The sequence below is a fragment of the Polypterus senegalus genome, chromosome 2 (genome assembly GCF_016835505.1).
Source record: "Polypterus senegalus isolate Bchr_013 chromosome 2, ASM1683550v1, whole genome shotgun sequence".
NCBI classification, from domain to species: domain Eukaryota; kingdom Metazoa; phylum Chordata; class Cladistia; order Polypteriformes; family Polypteridae; genus Polypterus; species Polypterus senegalus.
In genome coordinates, this window is record NC_053155.1 from 165,579,201 (window position 1) to 165,598,830 (window position 19,630).

The 19,630-nt window shown below is 40.2% G+C and overlaps 1 protein-coding gene across 1 annotated transcript in view; it reads left to right on the plus strand.

The window, feature by feature from the left end:
- Positions 1–19,630, plus strand: part of synj1 (synaptojanin 1) — a 488,307-nt gene that overhangs the window by 255,735 nt on the left and 212,942 nt on the right. Inside the window, exon 16 of the mRNA XM_039746285.1 lies at positions 3,014–3,206. Coding sequence (XP_039602219.1) covers positions 3,014–3,206 — 193 coding nt within the window. The remainder of the gene's footprint in view (positions 1–3,013; positions 3,207–19,630) is intronic.

A 19,630-nucleotide genomic window follows, 5' to 3' on the forward strand; every position in this document is an offset into this window, starting at 1 on the left:
AACTGTGCCTGTGGCCTTCCATTTCCTGATTACATTCCTTACAGTTGAAATTGACAGTTTAAACCTCTGAGATTGCTTTTTGTAGCCTTTCCCTAAACCATGATAATGAACAATCTTTCTTTTCAGATTTTTTGAGAATTGCTTTGAGGATCCCATGCTGTCACTCTTCAGAGGATAGTCAAAGGGAAGCACAACTTGCAATTGACCACCTTTAAATACCTTTTCTCATGATTGGACGCACCTGTCTATGAAGTTCAAGGCATAATGAGCTAATCCAACCAATGTTGTGTTGCAAGTAATCAGTATTGAGCAGTTACATGCATTCAAATGAGCAAAATTACAAGGGTACCCAAATTTTTGCACAGCCAGTTTTTCACATTTGATTTAATTTCATGCAACTAAATACTGCTTCACTAAAAATCTGTGTTCGGAAAACACCCCAGTACTCAGATGTTTCTAGGAAATGAAAGACATACCACTGTTCTCTTTTTTGTTGAAAGTAGAATAAATTACTATGCAGGCTGAGAGGGGTTCCAAAACTTTTTCATATGACTGTATTTGACACAGGCAAGATTTAATGTAAACACCCATGGTATCCAATATTTTGACACTGGATATAACCTGCTTTTGTATGGTGTACTGAATTCTGTTTGAATTCCGATTAACCATACTGCATCTGAATGTAAACAGGCAGATCATGTGGGATCCATGTTTTTGCCTTTCTTGTATCACTATGTTTCAGTGCATGTTCAGGGCAAACATTTCCTATAACTCTCAAGCCATGTCTAGACCATGTGATGTAAAAAGTACATTGGGTGAGTTTTTTTTTTTAACTAATTCTGATTTGGGCATCGAGACCTGGTACTCAATATGGTTACTTAATGTCTGTTGCAACCAACATATTATAAAGTTTTAGTTCTGTGTAAAAGCCCAAAACCCCGATATCCTCTGTGGTTGTATATTTGTCACAATGAATGGCTTCAGTTCTTTAAAGAAAATGTAATACAGTGATCCCTCTCTATATCGCGCTTCGTCTTTCGTGGCGTCACTCCATCACGGATTTTAAATGTAACCATATCTAAATATATATCACGGATTTTTCGCTCGTTCGCAGATTTCTGCGGACAATTGGTCTTTTAATTTATGGTACATGCTTCCTCAGTATTGGGTGATTTCATACAAGGGACACTATTGGCGGATGGCCGAGAAGCTATCCAATCAGAGCACGTATTACGTATTAAATAAAACTCCTTAATGATATACGATATGCTTCCCGCAAGGTGCTTCGCATATTTAAAAGCTCTAACAGCACCTCTTGAATTTTGATTGTTTGCTTTTCTCTGTCTCTCTCACTCTCTCTGACATTCTCTGCTCCTGACGGAGGGGGTGTGAGCAGAGGGGCTGTTTGCACAGAGGCTGTTTACCTAGAGGATTCGGATGCTCCTCTCAAAAATGCTGAAAGACTACCTTCACATTGCTCCCTTCCTTGTGGCCACTTTATCGCGGTGCTTCACATACTTAAAAGCCCAACAGCACGTATTGATTTTTGATTGTTTGCTTTTCTCTCTCTCTCTCTCTCTCTGACATTCTCTGCTCCTGACGCACACTCCTTTGAAGAGGAAGATATGTTTGAATTCTTTTAATTGTGAGAAAGAACTGTCATTGTCATGGAGCACAGTTTAAACTTTTGACTAAAGGGTGTTATTTCATGTCTAGAGGGCTCTAATATTAAAAAAACATATTTAGAAGGTCGTAAACATGTTTTCTATGCTCTAACTGCAAAAATATTAGATTTATAAATAAAGAATCCTACTTAGCGGAAATTAATTTATTGCAGTAGAGTCTGGAACAGATTAACCACAATAAACGAGGGTTTTCTGTATAGATAAAGGAACCTGAGTAAACATACTGTATAATACCATTTCCAAACAGCTACATACGTAAGTGATAATTATCCAACACTTCTTTTGCCCACGTAAAAAAGTAATTATCCCCTTAGTTATTCAGTCAAACAGCTGCCCAAAGGTAATTGACAATTAGACTTAGTTGATTGAACGCAGCCAGTCATAATTGCATCCAGCAGTTTTCAGTCTAAACCTCACCATATATTGAGTCTTACCATAAAAGTGAAATGGTTATCACAAGGATTCTAGAACAATGTTGTGCTTCAATCATAATTAAACAGATTTCTAGAAGAGATGAGGAGAAAAGTTGATAAAACTTACCAGTTATGAAAGGATTACAAACTCATTTCTAAGGATATGGTTCTCCAATACACCACAGTGAGAGCTATTATCCTCAGATGGAGAACATTTGGAACAGTGGTAAATCTTCCAAGGAAAGGCCAGTTTACCATAATTATCCCAAACATCAGTAGATTTGCAGGCTTCTCCAGCCTTAGTTAAAAATCAGTGTATATGACTCTATAATAAGAAAAAAATTAAATCTTTGATTCATTATAGAACAGTATGGTGAAAGTGTCTCATAATTAAAAGTAACATCAGTTCTTGTCTCGTGTTTGCCAAGAAACAGCTGGTTGATCCCCAAGTATTTTGTAATAATTTTATAAGGACTGTTGATTCAAAAGTAGAACTTTTTGGATGACACATTTTCAACTATGTCTAGCATGAAGCTAACAGTGTTTGATAATTAGAACATCATACCTACAGTATAATAAAATTTGGTGGTAATATAATGATGTGGGGATACTTTGCTGTGTCACTGCCTATATCCTTAAGATTTGCCATTATTGAAGGAACCATGTTTAGTGTACTTTATCAGAATATTCTTAATTAGAATGTGTGGTCATCTGTGTATGTCTTGAACTTGAAGTATAATTGTGTTATGCAGCAGAATACCCACTCAAAATTCAAAATGAAGTCTACAACTGAACAGCTTAGAAGAAACAAAAGATTTGTAGTGGCCTATTCATTGTCCTGACTTATAGTTAGAGATGTTTATTGTCTGATTTTACATTGGCTGCATTTTCTTATATATTTTTTATTGTTTCTAGGGATGTTGCAGTTGACACTGTTAAGACCGGAATGGGAGGAGCAGCTGGTAATAAAGGGGCAGTAGCTGTCCGCATGCTGTTTCACTCAACAAGCATATGCTTTGTCTGCTCACACTTTGCTGCTGGACAGTCTCAGGTGAAAGAAAGAAATGAAGATTACCTAGAGATTTGCCGGAAACTTACTTTTCCAATGGTAAGTCCCCTTACATTATTTTTCTTTTTTCAATAATTTGTAATTAAAAATGCATCATGCACCATAGTTTAGAATATTTTTATAGCAAGTTAGTAATAATATAAACACAGGTAGACCTAAGACTGTCCGACTTTGTGAAATTAGATATGTGTATAGGATTGTGGTCTCGTCCGATGCGAGAGATGGACGTCTGAAGTGGAGCTCCGCTAGCAGCAGTGTTATTTTTCATATTATTTGCTTATTGTCCTGAGATATCCTGTATTTATTCAACCCAAGAGGGACTGCTACATTATATGTAAGCACATATAAACATGGCCAACAAGAAGGGGGGTCTGAAAGAATCGAAAACTAAAGCTACACCCAAGCTAAGATCAGCAAGCCCTAGTTCAAGATACGGCCTTTCAGAGACAGACCTGGATCAGATGGGTGAAAGTACAGACTCCTTAAGACCACGGTCCGCTACATCGTCGCCGGCTGAGAGCGAAAAGGGGAGCGAAGGTACGATCGTGAGTGCAGATCTCGATAGCTCGCCGATTGGAGAAGATCACCTGAAACTGGAAAAGGCCTCGAAGTCTGTGACTTCAATTACTCCACACGAGCCGGAAGCAGCGGGGACACCAGCTACAGTAGAGTCTGCTGCTTCATCTACGGTACAAGAAAGCACAATTGAAATGCCTAAACTGCAGGTGATTCTCGCTGAGCTCATGCAAGAAATAAAGAAAAGCGAGAAGCCTAATGAGAAATCAAGGGTAAAGGCAAATGAAAAAATGAGACAGGAGGTGAGACAGGAGTTGAAACAGGCAAATAAATGGCTGTGACAGGAATTCCAACAGGTGATGTAACTTGAGCTGCAACAGGTGCTGGGTAAAATTGAAGAGTACATTCAGGAAAACTCGGTTAAACTGAGCATGTTTACTGATCAATTGGAGGATCTTAAGGAGACATTCACGACTCAGATTGAAATAGCCGAAAATTTAGCTGCCAGTGCCGAGAAAAAAAGCAGTAAATGTCAGCTCTGAATGCAAAAAACTCGGAGACAGACTGGCTGCTTTGGAAGATGCAAGCAGATGGTATAATGTCAGAATTGAAGGTCTGCCTGAGAATCGAGAAAGTTCAAACCCTGTGAAATTTGCAGCTGAACTTTTTTCTACAATAATCGGGGACGACTTTAAAGCAGAATCTGAGATAGCAGCGGCTTACCGCATGCGCGGATCAAACACCATTAGACCCAGACCCAGATCTTTTATAATTCGTTTTGAAATATTATCATTTAAGCTAGAGGTGATGGCACTCCTCAGAAACTAGGAAGATATTATATATAAAAATAACCACATTCGTATCTTCCCTGACTTCTCTCCATCAACAACTACTAAACGCGCAGCCTTCTACAACATTAAACAGCGGTTACGGCAAGCCAGCGTTAAATTACAGCCTCTTGTATCTGGCAAAACTGAAAGTGGAATGGCAGGGTCAATTCTATGTCTTCGCTAGCAAGGAAGAAGCAGAAAAGGAATTAAGAAAGCGGATCCCGGAACTATTCTGATACATAATACTAATTATTTCATCTCTACCCTAAACGAGACTGTTCAATATCATACCCTTGGTTTATTGTTATTGCTATTACTGAATTAAGACTTGTTATGCTTATTCTGTGACACATTTTTAACACCATCCTGGGTTTATTATCTGGGTGTATCATCTTAATGCACTAAAATTGCTGAAGACTATATATATATATATATATATATATATAGTGCAAAATTATATATATTAAGTGCAAAATTTTTTTTTTTCTTTTAAAGACTATATTGGTAACAGATATCTCTATCTTTTAACCTAAAGCCACTGCATGGGGCTTGTTTTGCTTTGGACGTGCTCTGTCTCTGGGTATGTCAGAGGACTGGGACTGTGTGAAGTGGGTTTTAGCCTCACTTGGGGAGGCAAAAAGGAGGGTGGGGGTTAAGGGGAGAGAAAGAGAGCAGGCTTGATCTATACCTAATCTATCCTCTAATCTTTATAATTATAACTATCAACGTAATAATAAGCTGCATGGCAACAACTCTGGGGAAATAGGAAATTAAGACCTAAACTGTCTCACTTCCAGTTAAGACTATAAAATGACATCAAAAACTCAGAATCAGTGTCTCCATGATGGGACAGTTAACTCGTAAGCTGGAATGTTAAAGGCCTGAATCACGAATTAAAGAGAAAGAAAGTACTTCTCACCTAACAGGTCTAAATGCTAAAATAGTATTTTTACAGGAAACCCACTTACTAAGCAAGGATCAGTTCCGCTGCAAAAGACTGGACTGGCCAAATGTTCCATTCTAGTTTTACGAAGAAAACTAGAGGTGTGGGAATTCTCATACATAGAACAGTACCATTTGTAGCATCAGATGTAGTATTGGATCCTGAAGGGAGATATGTAATGGTCATGGGAGACTTATCTAACTGTAAAATGATTTTGATAAATGTTTATGCACCTAATGTTGATGATAAGGAATTTATACAAAATTTATTTGCATCCATTCCCAATCTGAACACTCATAAAGTTATAATGGCTGGGGACTTTAATTGTGTTCTAAATCCACTTTTAGATAGGACTTCCTCCACAGGGGAACGCATCTAACACCGCAAAGATAATTACAAAGTTTATAACTGATCACAACTTCTCAGACCCCTGGAGGTTTTTAAACCCAAATTCAAGAACATATTCTTTCTACTCACCAGTACATCATTGATTACTTCTTTATAGACAATAACTTCTTGCCTATGATTAAATCTTGCAAATACGATGCTATTGTTATTTCTGACCATGCACCTATGATCTTGGAGCTGAAATTACTAAGCCCCATACACTCACCCCCAGATGGCCTCAATTCTATTAGCTGACGAGAATTGTACTGAATTTATATCCAAACAAATCAAATTCTTTCTAGAGACAAATACATCCCCTGAGATCTCTGCAGGAATACTCTGGGAAACTCTTAAGGCCTTCTTAAGAGGACAGATTATCTCATATCTTTCCCACAGAAATAAATCCAAGCCAAGAAAGTAGCAGAGATAAAAAGCGAAATTACTAAAATAGATGAAGAACATGCCAGACTACCAAGCGAGACTCTACATAGAGGAGGCAGGCTCTACATTCAGAATTAAACCTCTTGACAACTAAAGAAACTGAACAACTAATTTACAAATCCAGACATCATTATTATGAACATGGAGAGAAAGCTAATAAGCTTTTAGCTCAACAAATTCACAAGCAAGAAGTGCAACGCAATCTCGTAATCACAACCTAACGGAGATAAAATCATCGAACACAAAAATATAATGCACACTTTCAGAGACTACTATAAATCCCTATATAATACTGAGTTTAAAGAAGACAATACACAATCTAATGCATTTCTGGATACATTACAGATACCACAAATAGACGCTTTTAGTGTGGAGGAACTTGATAAACCTCTGGCATTATCAGAATTACTAGATGCTGTAAAGTCACTCCAAGGTGGAAAAGCAGCAGGCCCTGATGGCTACCCTGCAGAGTTTTACAAGAAATTCTCCTCAGCTAGCTCCCTCCTATTAGCAACATTTACAGAAGCCAGAGATAACCAATCTCTTCCACAAACCTTTCCAAGCACTAATCACTGTTTTCCAAAACAAAATAAGGACTTATTACAATGTGCATCATACAGACCAATTTCACTTCTGAATAACGACGTTAAAATACTCTCTAAAATCATAGCTAGAAGGATGGAGAAAGTGCTCCCTCGTAATATCACAAGACCAAACTGGATTTATTAGGGGCCGACACTTATCTTCAAATCTTCGACGCCTGTTTAATGTAATATACTCACCAACTAAATCAAACACCCCAGAAATATTATTATCATTGGATGCAGAAAAGCATTCGACATGATTGAATGGAAATACCTTTTACTACATTGGAGAAGTTTGGGTTTGGCCCAACATTTGTGCATGGATTAAATTACTGTATACTAACCCAGAAGCTTCAGTTTGCATCAATAACATTTGCTCAGACTACTTTAAACTAGAACGTGGCACTAGACAAGGATGCCCTTGTCACCTGCTGTTTGCATTGCCATTGAACCACTGGCAATACATTGTCGAAATACTGATCAGATAAAGGGGATTAGCAGAGAAGGACTGGAACAGAAAATCTCATTATATGCAGATGACATGGTACTGTATATATCGGACCCAGAAAATTCTGTGCCTGCAGTCTTAGCAGCACTCACAGAATTTCAAAAGATCTCTGGTCTCAGAATTAATCTGAATAAAAGTGTACTCTTTCCAGTGAATTCTCAAGCATATAATATTAGATTAGACACCCTACCTTTTATCATTGCAGAACAGTTTAAATACCTAGGGTAAACATCACAAGTAAACATAAAGCTCTTTATCAACAAAATTTCGCGTCTGCATGGAAAAAATTAAACAAGACTTGCATAGATGGTCAACCCTTCATCTCACACTAGCTGGAAGAATTAACACTGTTAAGATGAATATTCTTCCTAAGCTCCTTTTTATTTCAAAACATCCAATATACATTAATAAATCATTCTTTAAGCAATTAGATTCAACAATAACCTCATTTATTTGGAATTCAAAACATCCACGCATCAAAAGAGCGACCCTACAAAGACAAAAGGCAGAAGGTGGCATGGCTCTACCTAACTTCCAGTTTTATTACTGGGCAGCAGATATACAGGCAATAAGAAACTGGACACAAATAGAAGAACATACACAGGCTTGGTCCGCAATAGAAGTAAAATCCTGCAGTACTTCTTTGTATTCCTTGCTCTGTGCTCCAATAAACACACTTTATCGGCAATATACAAATAACCCAATTGTGCTCCACTCACTTAGAATCTGGAACCAATGTAGAAAGCATTTTAAGACGGAGAAGCTTCTATCTGTGGCACCTCTGCAAGAGAACCACCTCTTTCAACCTTCACAAACATATGCAGTTTTTAATATCTGGAAAAATTTGGAATTAACTTGCTTAGAGATCTTTATATAGACAACGTCTTTGAATCCTATGAACAATTACATTCCAAATTTAACATTCCAGCTACACATTTCTTTCACTATTTTCAAATCAGGAACTTTGTTAAATGGAACCTTCCAGATTTTCCTCATCTTGTACCCTCATCCATGCTGGAAAAAAATATTGCTCAATCTCAAGGACTTAGACTCCATCTCTACAATATATAAAATCATTTTACAATCCCTCCCTTTCAAAGATCCAAGAGGACACTGGGAAAAGATCTCTCAATTAATATATCAGAAAAGTAGTGGTAAGTAGCAATGCAGAGAATTCACTCAAGCTCCATATGCGCAAAGCATATAATTATACAACTCAAAATTATACACTCACCTAAAGGATTATTAGGAACACCTGTTCAGTTTCTCATTAATGCAATTATCTAATAAACCAATCACATGGCAGTTGCTGCAATGCATTTAGGGGTGTGGTCCTGGTCAAGACAATCTCCTGAACTCCAAACTGAATGTCAGAATGGGAAAGAAAGGTGATTTAAGCAATTTTGAGCGTGGCATGGTTGTTGGTGCCAGACGGGCCGGTCTGAGTATTTCACAATCTGCTCAGTTACTGGGATTTTCACGCACAACCATTTCTAGGGTTTATAAAGAATGGTGTGAAAAGAGATGCTAGAGGTCAGAGAAGAATGAGCCAGCTGGTTCAAGCTGACAGAAGAGCAACTTTGACTGAAATAACCACTCCTTACAACAGAGGTATGCAGCAAAGCATTTGTGAAGCCACAACACGCACAACCTTGAGGCGGATGGTCTACAACAGCAGAAGACCCCACCGGGTACCACTCATCTCCACTACAAATAGGAAAAAGAGGCTACAATTTGCACGAGCTCACCAAAATTGGACAGTTGAAGACTGGAAAAATGTTGCCTGGTCTGATGAGTCTTGATTTTTGTTGAGACATTCAAATGGTAGAGTCAGAATTTGGGGTAAACAGAATGAGAACATGGATCCATCATGCTTTGTTACCACTGTGCAGGCTGGTGGTGGTGGTGTAATGATGTGGGGGATGTTTTCTTGGCACACTTTAGGCCCCTTAGTGCCAATTGGGCATCGTTTAAATGCCACGGGCTACCTGAGCATTGTTTCTGACCATGTCAATCCCTTCATGACCACCATGTACCCATCCTCTGATGGCTATTTCCAGCAGGATAATGCACCATGTCACAAAGCTTGAATCATTTCAAATTGGTTTCTTGAACATGACAATGAGTTCACTGTACTAAAATGGCCCTCACAGTCACCAGATCTCGACCCAATAGAACATCTTTGGGATGCGGTGCAACGGGAGCTTCATGCCCTGGATGTGCATCCCACAAATCTCCATCAACTGCAAGATGCTATCCTATCAATATGGGCCAACATTTCTAAAGAATGCTTTCAGCACCTTATTGAATCAATGCCACGTAGAATTAAGGCAGATCTGAAGGCGAAAGGGGGTCAAACACCGTATTAGTATGGTGTTCCTAATAATCCTTTAGGTGAGTGTATTGTAGTAATTTTTTGTGTAATTTGAAACACTTCATGTCACAATCATGTCTCATCTTAATTTCCATTTCCTTAATACACATACATAATATGTGAACATTGCTGATCAAGGTCCTAAAAAGTTCTAGATGCCCCTGGACAATGTGCACCTTTTACCTTGCACTTAAATCTGACTTGCATCCACCTGTTTCTCACTCTCTGGCCAGGAGCCTCATCCCATGCAAATTTGGTGGTGCACATTATCTGCCTAAAAAACACCTCAGCAAGCTTTGAGACCCTGAGCTTGAGTTTTGGATTAGCTGGCATCTCATACAAATTTAGGCTTCTTCAAATACAAAACAAAGCATTTAACATGCTACTTGAGTTACGATGGGATATGAGAAACTAGTAAATTAAATGATTTTAAGATAAAGTTTATGATGTTCTACTTTAATGACAAAATAAACTACATGATTAAAGTGGAAATTTCGAGATTAAAGTTGACATTTCGTGCTGTTTTCCCCACTGTGTGCCTATTTTTTTATCTGTAACTTAATAAGGTCAGATGGCTTTGATATGTGACTTCTTTTTTATTTTGGCACAATTGGGCATCGTTTAAATGCTACAGGCTACCTGAGCATTGTTTCTGACCATGTCTATCCCTTCATGACCACCATGTGCCCATCCTCTGATGGCTACTTACAGCAGGATAATGCACCATGTCACAAAGCTTGAATCATTTCAAATTGGTTTCTTGAACATGACAATGAGTTCACTGTACTAAAATGGCCCCCACAGTCACCAGATCTCAACCCAATAGAGCATCTTTGGGATGTGATGGAACGGGAGCTTCATGCCCTGGATGTGCATCCCACAAATCTCCATCAACTGCAAGATGCTATCCTATCAATATGGGCCAACATTTCTAAAGAATGCTTTCAGCACCTTGTTGAATCAATGCCACGTAGAATTAAGGCAGTTCTGAAGGCGAAAGGGGGTGAAACACCGTATTAGTATGGTGTTCCTAATAATCCTTTAGGTGAGTGTATATCGAGCACATCTGTCTCGACTAAAACTCTGCAAAATGTTTCCAGGACATGATCCAACATGCGAACGTTGCAACCAAGTTCCAGCCTCCCTAGGTCACGTGTTCTGGGCCTGCACCAAATTAACATCATTCTGGACAAAAATGTTTCATTACCTTTCAGACAGCCTTGGACTCACAATCCCTCCAAACCCATTAACAGCTGTGTTTGGGGTTCTTCCGGAGGGGCTTAAAGTGGAGAAAGACAAACAAACTGTGATTGCATACACTACACTTTTTGCACGTAGACTTTTTCTGATAAACTGGAAGAATCCTAACTCTCCTCTTTTAACTCAGTGGGAAACCGATGTGTTATACTATTTGAAATTGGAAAAAATCAAATACTCCGTTAAAGGATCCGAACAGACTTTTTTCAAAACATGGCAGGATCGAATCAGTATTATTTTAAAATAAGCTCAAAAAGCACAGAGAATTTATTAATTTAGGTATGTTTACAAGCCTTAAATTTCACGCCGTTTGGCTTGCTCTCTCTCTCAGGGGTGGGGATCAACCTGTTCTTAACTTAATTTTTCTTTTGTAAAAACTTGATTGCTTTGTATGGATTTTAATAAAATTAATAAAACGGGAAAAAAAAAATTAAGTATGTGTATATATGAAATTATATATGTGTGTGTGTGTGTGTATATATATATACAGTATATTTATTGTTGATTTCTATGTGTAAGCCTTACTTGTTGTAACTCAGATAAATTTAGTTAAGTTGAACTGTGATAACATCCCATAAGCGGTGTGTTTACATAAATGTGTTTTATGTTTTTTTGTTTGTTTGTTTGTTGTTTTCTATCCATGATTGTGTAAAGTGCATACATGGTGGTTGTATTCAAATAATTAATAAAAAGGAGTGAGTGTTTACAAATCATTACTTTGAAACAGTGTAACAATTATAAAAAATAATTGTTTTCATTGGACCCATTGGTTATTAAAATTTATTGGGAGGTGTTTAATTTAGATCCCACCAGTGAAATTTCATCCTATGTCATAGGTAACGTGCCAGTTATATGGTGGGAGGGCTACATTTGTGGGGGCTTGTCCGGGATTAAAAAAGAAAATAGGTTGTTTTGGTGGGCACTAATGTGATAAATACTGTTCCTGTATAGCATTATGTGTTTTCTGCCTTTTTGAAGTTACTTGTGCTCGACTGTGCAGTTTTGTATATATCTTTTTCAATTTCCAAACTTGTTTGTTTGTTTATTGATGAAGTTTGTACAATATGGATGTATATGAGATTATTGCTTGGTGTAAAGAGAAGAATGTTGCGCTTGAGAATGCTGTTGTTTTAAGCAATGTGCCACTGGACATTACAGACACAGTTATATATAGGGTGCTAGACACAGTTAAGGGAACTGGCAAGACAAAAGTGCATGGTCGATGCAGTAATAAAACAGGTAGGGAGCAATTTGTCTTAGTAGAGACTTCTGAAAGGGGTTTCTGAAATTTCTTTCCCAGTTTTTATTGGAATTCCTGATGAAATAGGCCCATGGTCCACTCAAGTACTTAGTGCTACATCCCCTTCATCTGACAGTAGTAAAGGTGAAGAGTTCCATACTAAGCTTATGTCTTTCTTGAAACAAGAGGGAAAATCTTTAGCTGACATACAGAATGTAGCTTCCCCAGCTCTCACACTTAACACTGAGTTAGTTAGCGCAATTATTTCACTAGTTCAGAAATGCCAAATTGCCTCACCAGTAGAAGCACAGAATTACAGGAAACTGCACACATTTTCTGGACTGACTCCTACACCAAATGAGGAGGAAGACTATGAGGTATGGGCTGAACACACTACACATATTCTCGAAGAATGGCAGTGTTCTGACAATGTGAAGAAACAGAGACTAGTGGAATGCCTTTAGACGGCCCGCAGCAGATATTGTGAGGTTTGCGAAGGTTGAAAATCCTTCAGCAGCTACTTGTGACTACCTGAAGGCTCTAGATAAAGCATTTGGTTCTACAGAGAATGCATCTGATCTGATGGTGAAGTTCAGAAATACCTTCCAAGAAAAAGGGGAAAAGCTCTCTGTGTATATAATCAAGCTAGGTAAGCTACTACACAGTGTTCTGTGAAAAGGGGGACTGAAGTCTTCTGAATTGAATCCCCTTCGTACTGAGCAAATAATTCGAGGGACTCTTCCAGATGACATGGTGGCACTTAGGTTGAGAATGACGCACAAGTTTTGTGAACCACCTCCTTTCACTGAACTTCTAAAAGAAGTGAGAGAAGAAGAGAACATGATTCACAATAGAAGTACTGTTCAGGCCAGTGTAACTGTGTCCTCTGTTACCTCTGACAAAACAGATTCAGCTGACTCTGAGGTTGAGCTGCTAAAGAAGGAAATTAGGCGACTGAGAAGTGAAATGGCTCGTCTACTGTCTGCTGCTGTTGCTCCAGTGACATCAGACACTCCCAAAATGCATAGCTTAGCAGGCACTACAGGGAAACGTGCTCTAAGCAAAGCAGGCGGTGGAGAAAACATTTTCAGCTATAAATGTGGAGAGGATAGCCATTTTAAACAGGACTGTGCAAATGAGGAGAACTTGAGAAAAGTGAATCAATGACTCATTAAAATGAGAAGGGTGACAGGAAACTACCTTGTGGCTCAGTAGAGGAAAGGGCTGAAGCTCCTCAAAAGACACGTTCCACCCAGTGCAATGAACTAAAAAAAAGACAGCTGTGCTTCCATCAGGGCTAGTTGGGCCTTGCGCTATCCTTCCTATACAGATAGAGGGCATTTATGCTAAAGCTTTACTTGATAGTGGGTCTCAAGTTACTCTTCTCTATCGATCCTTTTACGAGAGGTACCTTAAGCACCTACCTTTAATGGAAATTGGAAGATATGGGGTTTTAGTTCTCAGCAATACCCTTATGATGGTTGGTTGTCTTTGAGGCTCGAGTTACCAGGATCTGTAACTGGAGTAACTGAGGCCATTGATGCACTGGTGCTGGTGTGTCCGGATCCAGTAATGAATGGTGAGGCATCCATTCTAGTAGGAACAAATACATCTGTGGTGAAAAAACTGATTGAAGCATGCAAGCAAAAGGTTGGGAAAGATTTCCTGAACACTTTAGTGGTTCATCCCGTCATTAAAGACGGATTTGAAAGGGTCATGAGTATAACAGCTGACCAGACTGATGATTTAAGCCAAGGTACAGTGTGGTTTTCACACCCAAAGCCTGTCATATTGTCTCCTGGTGAGACGGCAAGAGTTAGGGGGATTCCAAAATATTTAGGAAAATTTTCTAATAAAACTTTGCTAGTGGATCATCCTGAAGAGCCACGGTTTCCTGAGGCATTATTGGTGAGGCCAGAAGTGCAGAACACTCCAGTTGAACACTGAAGAAGAATCACAGTCACTGTTTGGAATATGTCTGATCAGGCTGTTACTTTGAAGCGGGGTATGCCAATTGCTCACATCTTCCCAGTAGAGGTTGTGCCACATATATCCTCCCCTGGCGAGATGACTGCTGAGAATCAGTTGACCTTGGACTCCTTTGATTTTAGTGATTCTTCTCTGCCCGGAGATTGGAAGAAAAGACTAGCTCAAAAGCTGCTGGAGAGAAAAGATGTTTTCTCCTGTCATGAATTTGATATGGACTGTGCTAAGAGTTCTCAACACGAAATCCGGCTAACTGAAGATAAACCTTTCTGGGAGAGGTGTCGCCAGCTTGCCCCTGCTGACATTGAAGATGTAAGACAGCATTTGGGAAAACTGAAGGATGCTGGTATTATTTCTGAGTCCAGGAGCCCTTATGCATCACCCATAGTAGTAGTGCGTAAAAAGAATGGACAAATACGGATGTGTGTAGACTACAGAGCCCTAAATCGACGTACAATTCCAGATCAGTACACTGTCCATAGAATTGAAGATGCTCTTCCCTGCCTTAGTAGAAGCAAGTGGTTTAGTTTGTTGAATCTTAGAAGCGGATACTATCAAATTCCTCTCTGTGAAAAAGACAAAGAAAAGACAGCTTTCATTTGCCCAGTTGGGTTCTTCCAGTTTGAAAGGATGCCTCTTTTCAGCGAGTTATGGAGAGAACAGTTGGGGACATGAATTTATTGGAGGTTTTGGTGTATCTGGATGACCTCATTGTGTTCGGGCGAACATTGGAAGAACACGAAGAGCGCCTCCTTAAGGTTTTGGATCGCCTGAAAAGTGAAGAACTAAAATTATCACTTGATAAATGCAAGTTCTGCCAAACATCCCACACTGCACAAGAGAGACAGATTCCACGTGTGTTTTAGGATTTGCTGTGGTCAGTGATCCCCTGGTGTGGGATTACTTTTAAAAATAACTTAATTATATTACTCACACGTCTAAAATCACTCGGCCTTTGGAGGCTTCTATTCTGTATTAAAATAATTACCGGTTGTAACAAATGAGAGTTTATAAAGTTAAAATGTTTTGATATCCCAGACTTTTAAAAACATGTGGACCCCGGGGCAGAAATTCCCCTGCTACAGTGAGCCTGATTAGAAAGAGTACACATTTCACAAACGGGACCCTTCTGTACGTAGTTCAGAATACCGACCTCTTACTACGCCAGAGCTGATACACAACCGGCCTGCGCTTTAAAAACCATGCTTGAATATTCTCAGAGAAGAGGCTCTGTTTGAATTTTCAGACGCCGAGACAAAAACTACTTGATTGTAAAGCCCGTTTCAGTATGAAAAAGCTAATAATGTTTGCTTCAGTCCTATGAATTTGTACATTAATCCTCGTACACGCAGATAGATAGATATAAATACTGCATCTTATATTATACGCACACACGAGCGTGCTCATGCGCCTACACACGAGTGCGCACACGCATGCACTTGAGAATAAACTTGGAAATTATTCATAGTAAGGATAAAATATAAGGGTTCATCCATCCGTTTTCTAAAAACATACTTGTTTGGTGCATATAATAATCAACAATATGCCATACCGTGATCCTTGATGTTTCCGACGAGATTCGGTATTTCAGTATTAACGGCCTGCTGAGTAATGGACCGGTCTGAACACTTATTTATATACCAAAAAAAGCGGTATTTTTTTGAAATGTGCACGGTGATCTGTAATAACAGATGCTTGCCCATCATTTTAACTGGACACCCGTGTAATGTCTGTTGTCCGTCACAAGGCTAACATCTAAAAATCCTTACATCGAAAAGTCCAGAATTTGTTTAATAGAATCCATTGTAACCTGTAGATTTCTTTAAACAGCTGCACGCTTCTCCGTAAGACCGTTTTCACATTTCCCAAAGTTTGCTCGGCCGTGAGGTCATATAAAATACTGAGCCGGCCTAACAGCTGAAGTGTGAATCGACACCGATTCCCCAACACCCACTACCTTAGCTTCAGGCGGCCGGAGGTGGTGTTGGGGTGCGTTGTGCTTTGGAAAGATCGGTTCCTTTCTCTAGCCCGAGATATCCGATCTGATTAAGGCAATCAAACTTTTAGAAAAAACTAAACGGATTTCTTCATGAGGGGTGGATTAACAGGGGTGTTAATGGATAGAACAAGGGATTGTTTTAGATCGATTTAAATTAAAATTATAAATATATTAATTAATATAGCATTTAGCATTTAGACATCTCAAACGTGATTTAAAAGGGAACCGATGCATCTTATTTAACTGTGTGATTTTTAAAGGGCTTATATCGAGCTAGTTATCTCGTGTTTTACACGTTATCATGAAAGCCTTTAACTTTTAAAGATCCATCCGTCATGGGAAAAGTAACTGCATGCCGAACGCATGGGATGGAAGAAGGGGGGGGGTTACGCCCAGCTGTTGACAAGCATGCACGCTCCTGTGCCTGGGTTAGGGGATGGGGGAACACACAGCTCCAAGCATATGGCCTGCACTGACGGCTCTAGCTATGCCCTGGGGTCAGTGTGAACAGCGAGAGAGAGAGAGATCCTTTCTGTGTGCTTCGAACTACGTGACCTTGCATGCACATACACGTAGAGCTTCTGCACTGGCCAGCTTGCGGGCGCGCGCAGGGGGGCTGCCTGCTCTGAGTCTCTGTGTAGACAGAGAGAGCTGGACAGCTTGTATTTCAGTGTGCTTTGAACTACACACACTTGCCTGCGGGGGCTGCTAAAAGCTGGACTGCTTGTCTTTCTGTGAGATGGGAAAGGCTGGATCTGTAAGTGGGCTTAGATAAAAAAGTGGCTTACAAATGATAAAGTTTAGATATTTTAAAAATAATAGTTACATAGATACAGGGATTCTTACCCTAAGCAATATTGGCAGGAACGGCGACAAGTTAGATCGGTTCAGCCAGAGCATGTGTGTGTGTGTGTGTGTGTGTGTGTGTGTATCCTCGGAAGAAGTGGCCCAGGAAGTGGAGGGGTCAGCCAACAGGTGGGGCTGTCTGGGTATGGATAGGAACATGCCTAAACTTGTCCAGGGTCCTGCTGCAACATGCCTGAACTTGTCTTTGGAAGAGGGGGGCTGGGAAGTGGTTGGGGGTGGTGATGGGCTCAAGAGGGGCGGGGCCTAGGCAGACCTGAGATTGGGCAGGGCAGGTGACCAAGCAGATGGGCGGGGTGGTGGTGGGTTCAAGGAGGGGGCGGCTATCCATCAAAATGCCCTTGACAGAAAGGAGGACGAAACAGTTGGTTGGGGGGTTCACGGGGGTGGGGGTACATCCATCAAATTGCCCTTGACAGAAAGTAGGACCAAACAGGTGGATGGGGTGGGAGGAAGGAGGGGGGCAAACAGGTGGCTGAACAGGTGGTTGGGGGGGGCCAAACAGGTGGCGAACGGGTGGTTGGGGGCGGGGCAAGGAGGGTGGCAAACAGGTGGTTGGGGGGGCAGGACTTCCGATCATAAATCAAAAAGGGGCCGTGCTTAAGGTCATGAATCATTTTGATTGACAGTTTGACAGAAGGTTTCTGACAGTATACTACTTGAGCCATTTGGAGATAGATGGGAAGACAGATGTGAAGTAGCTTTTGACGTTCTAGCTCAACTTAATCAGGCACCTGTATTGGCTTTTGCAGATCCTCAACTACCTTATGTGTTGCACATTGATGCAAGCTGTGAGGGATTAAGAGGTGTCCTATATCAAGACCAGGGGCAGGGTTTGCGGCCAGTGGCTTTCATTAGTAGAAGCCTAACACCCACTGAGAGGAATTACACAGTACACAAAGTAGAATTTTTGGCATTAAAATGTGCTGTGGTAGAAAACCTCCATGACTATCTGTACGGGGCCAAGTTTGAGGTACAAACTGACAACAATCCTCTTACTTACATACTGACATCTGCCAAATTGGATGCTGTAGGACATCGATGGTTGGCAGCTCTATCAGCCTATGATTTCAGCCACAAATACCGACCTGGCAAGCCCATGAAAGCCCAGTGGAGGATGAGGACTGGATAAGCATTTCTTCTAATGGAGTGAGAGGCCTGTGTCAGCTGTTGGAGGTTAATAAGCTTAACTGTCCTTCATTCAACAGAGTCGTTAACTGTTGAGTATGCTCCATTAAGGCAGTACCTGCAGCATACTGCAACCTAGCTGCATTAACCACTGCATCACTGCCCCAACTGAACTGAATCTGATCTATCAGCCTCACAGCAGGAAGACCCTTGGTTGGGTGAGCTGTGGAACTCATTTAGAAAGGGAGATATTCACATGGTGAACAAGAGAAAACACAAATATATCTCTTTACTTTTGAAGGAATGGGGAAGGTTGAAGATGAAAGATGGAGTGATGTACCGCTACACTCAGCCACCCAACAAACCAAAGTGTAAACAATTGCTTTTGACACAGAAATTTCACCAGATTGTTCTACGATCGTTGCATGATGATTCTGGACATTTGGGTTTTGAGAAGACCTATGGAGTTGTTAGGAATCGGTTCTATTGGCCCCATATGAAGACCGATGTAGAGCAGTACTGTCAGACTTGTGCTCGGTGTATACAGAGAAAAACTTTGCCAAAGAGAGTTGCACCTTTGGGTCATTTGAGCGGCAGTGCACCAATGGACTTAGTGTGCATGGATTTCCTCTCCATTGAACCAAATTTCAGTAACACTTGCAATGTCCTAGTCATTACAGACCATTACACAAGATATGCGCAAGCTTTTCCTGCCAAGGATCAGAAGGCATCCACTGTGGCTAAAGTACTGTGGGAAAAGTACTTTATTCACTATGGTCTACCCAAGCGTGTACACTCCGATCAAGGAAGAGATTTTGAGAGTCAGCTAATTCATGAGTTGTTGGATCTATTAGGTGTGAAAAAAACAAAAACCACTCCATATCATCCTCAGGGTGTCCCTCAACCAGAGAGGTTTAATTGGACTCTGCTTGACATGTTGGGCACTCTGGACCCAAAACAAAAATGTAGATGGAGTCGTCATATTGGGCACCTTGTACATGTCTATAATTGCAGCCGCAATGAAGCAACTGGATACTCCCCTTATTTTTTGATGTTTGGGAGGGAAATGAACTGAGGGTAGCATATGAGTTGGCCAAAGCTGCTGCTGGGAAAAAGAATGATGGAAATAAAAAGAGACATGACCAAAGAATCCACTACTCTCATCTTGCTCCCGGTGATAGAGTACTGATTTGAAATCTTGGATTGCAAGGGAAGCACAAATTGGCTTATCGATTGAGTTCCAAGCCATATATTGATGAAAGACAAATGCGCAATTTACCTGTTTTCCGAGTGAAGCCAGAAGATGGTGAGGGACCTGTAAAAATTTTTCACGAAAATCATCTGTTTCCAGTGGAACATAATCTGAGATTACTGCCTGAGGTTGACAGTAATGCTAACTCCCAGAA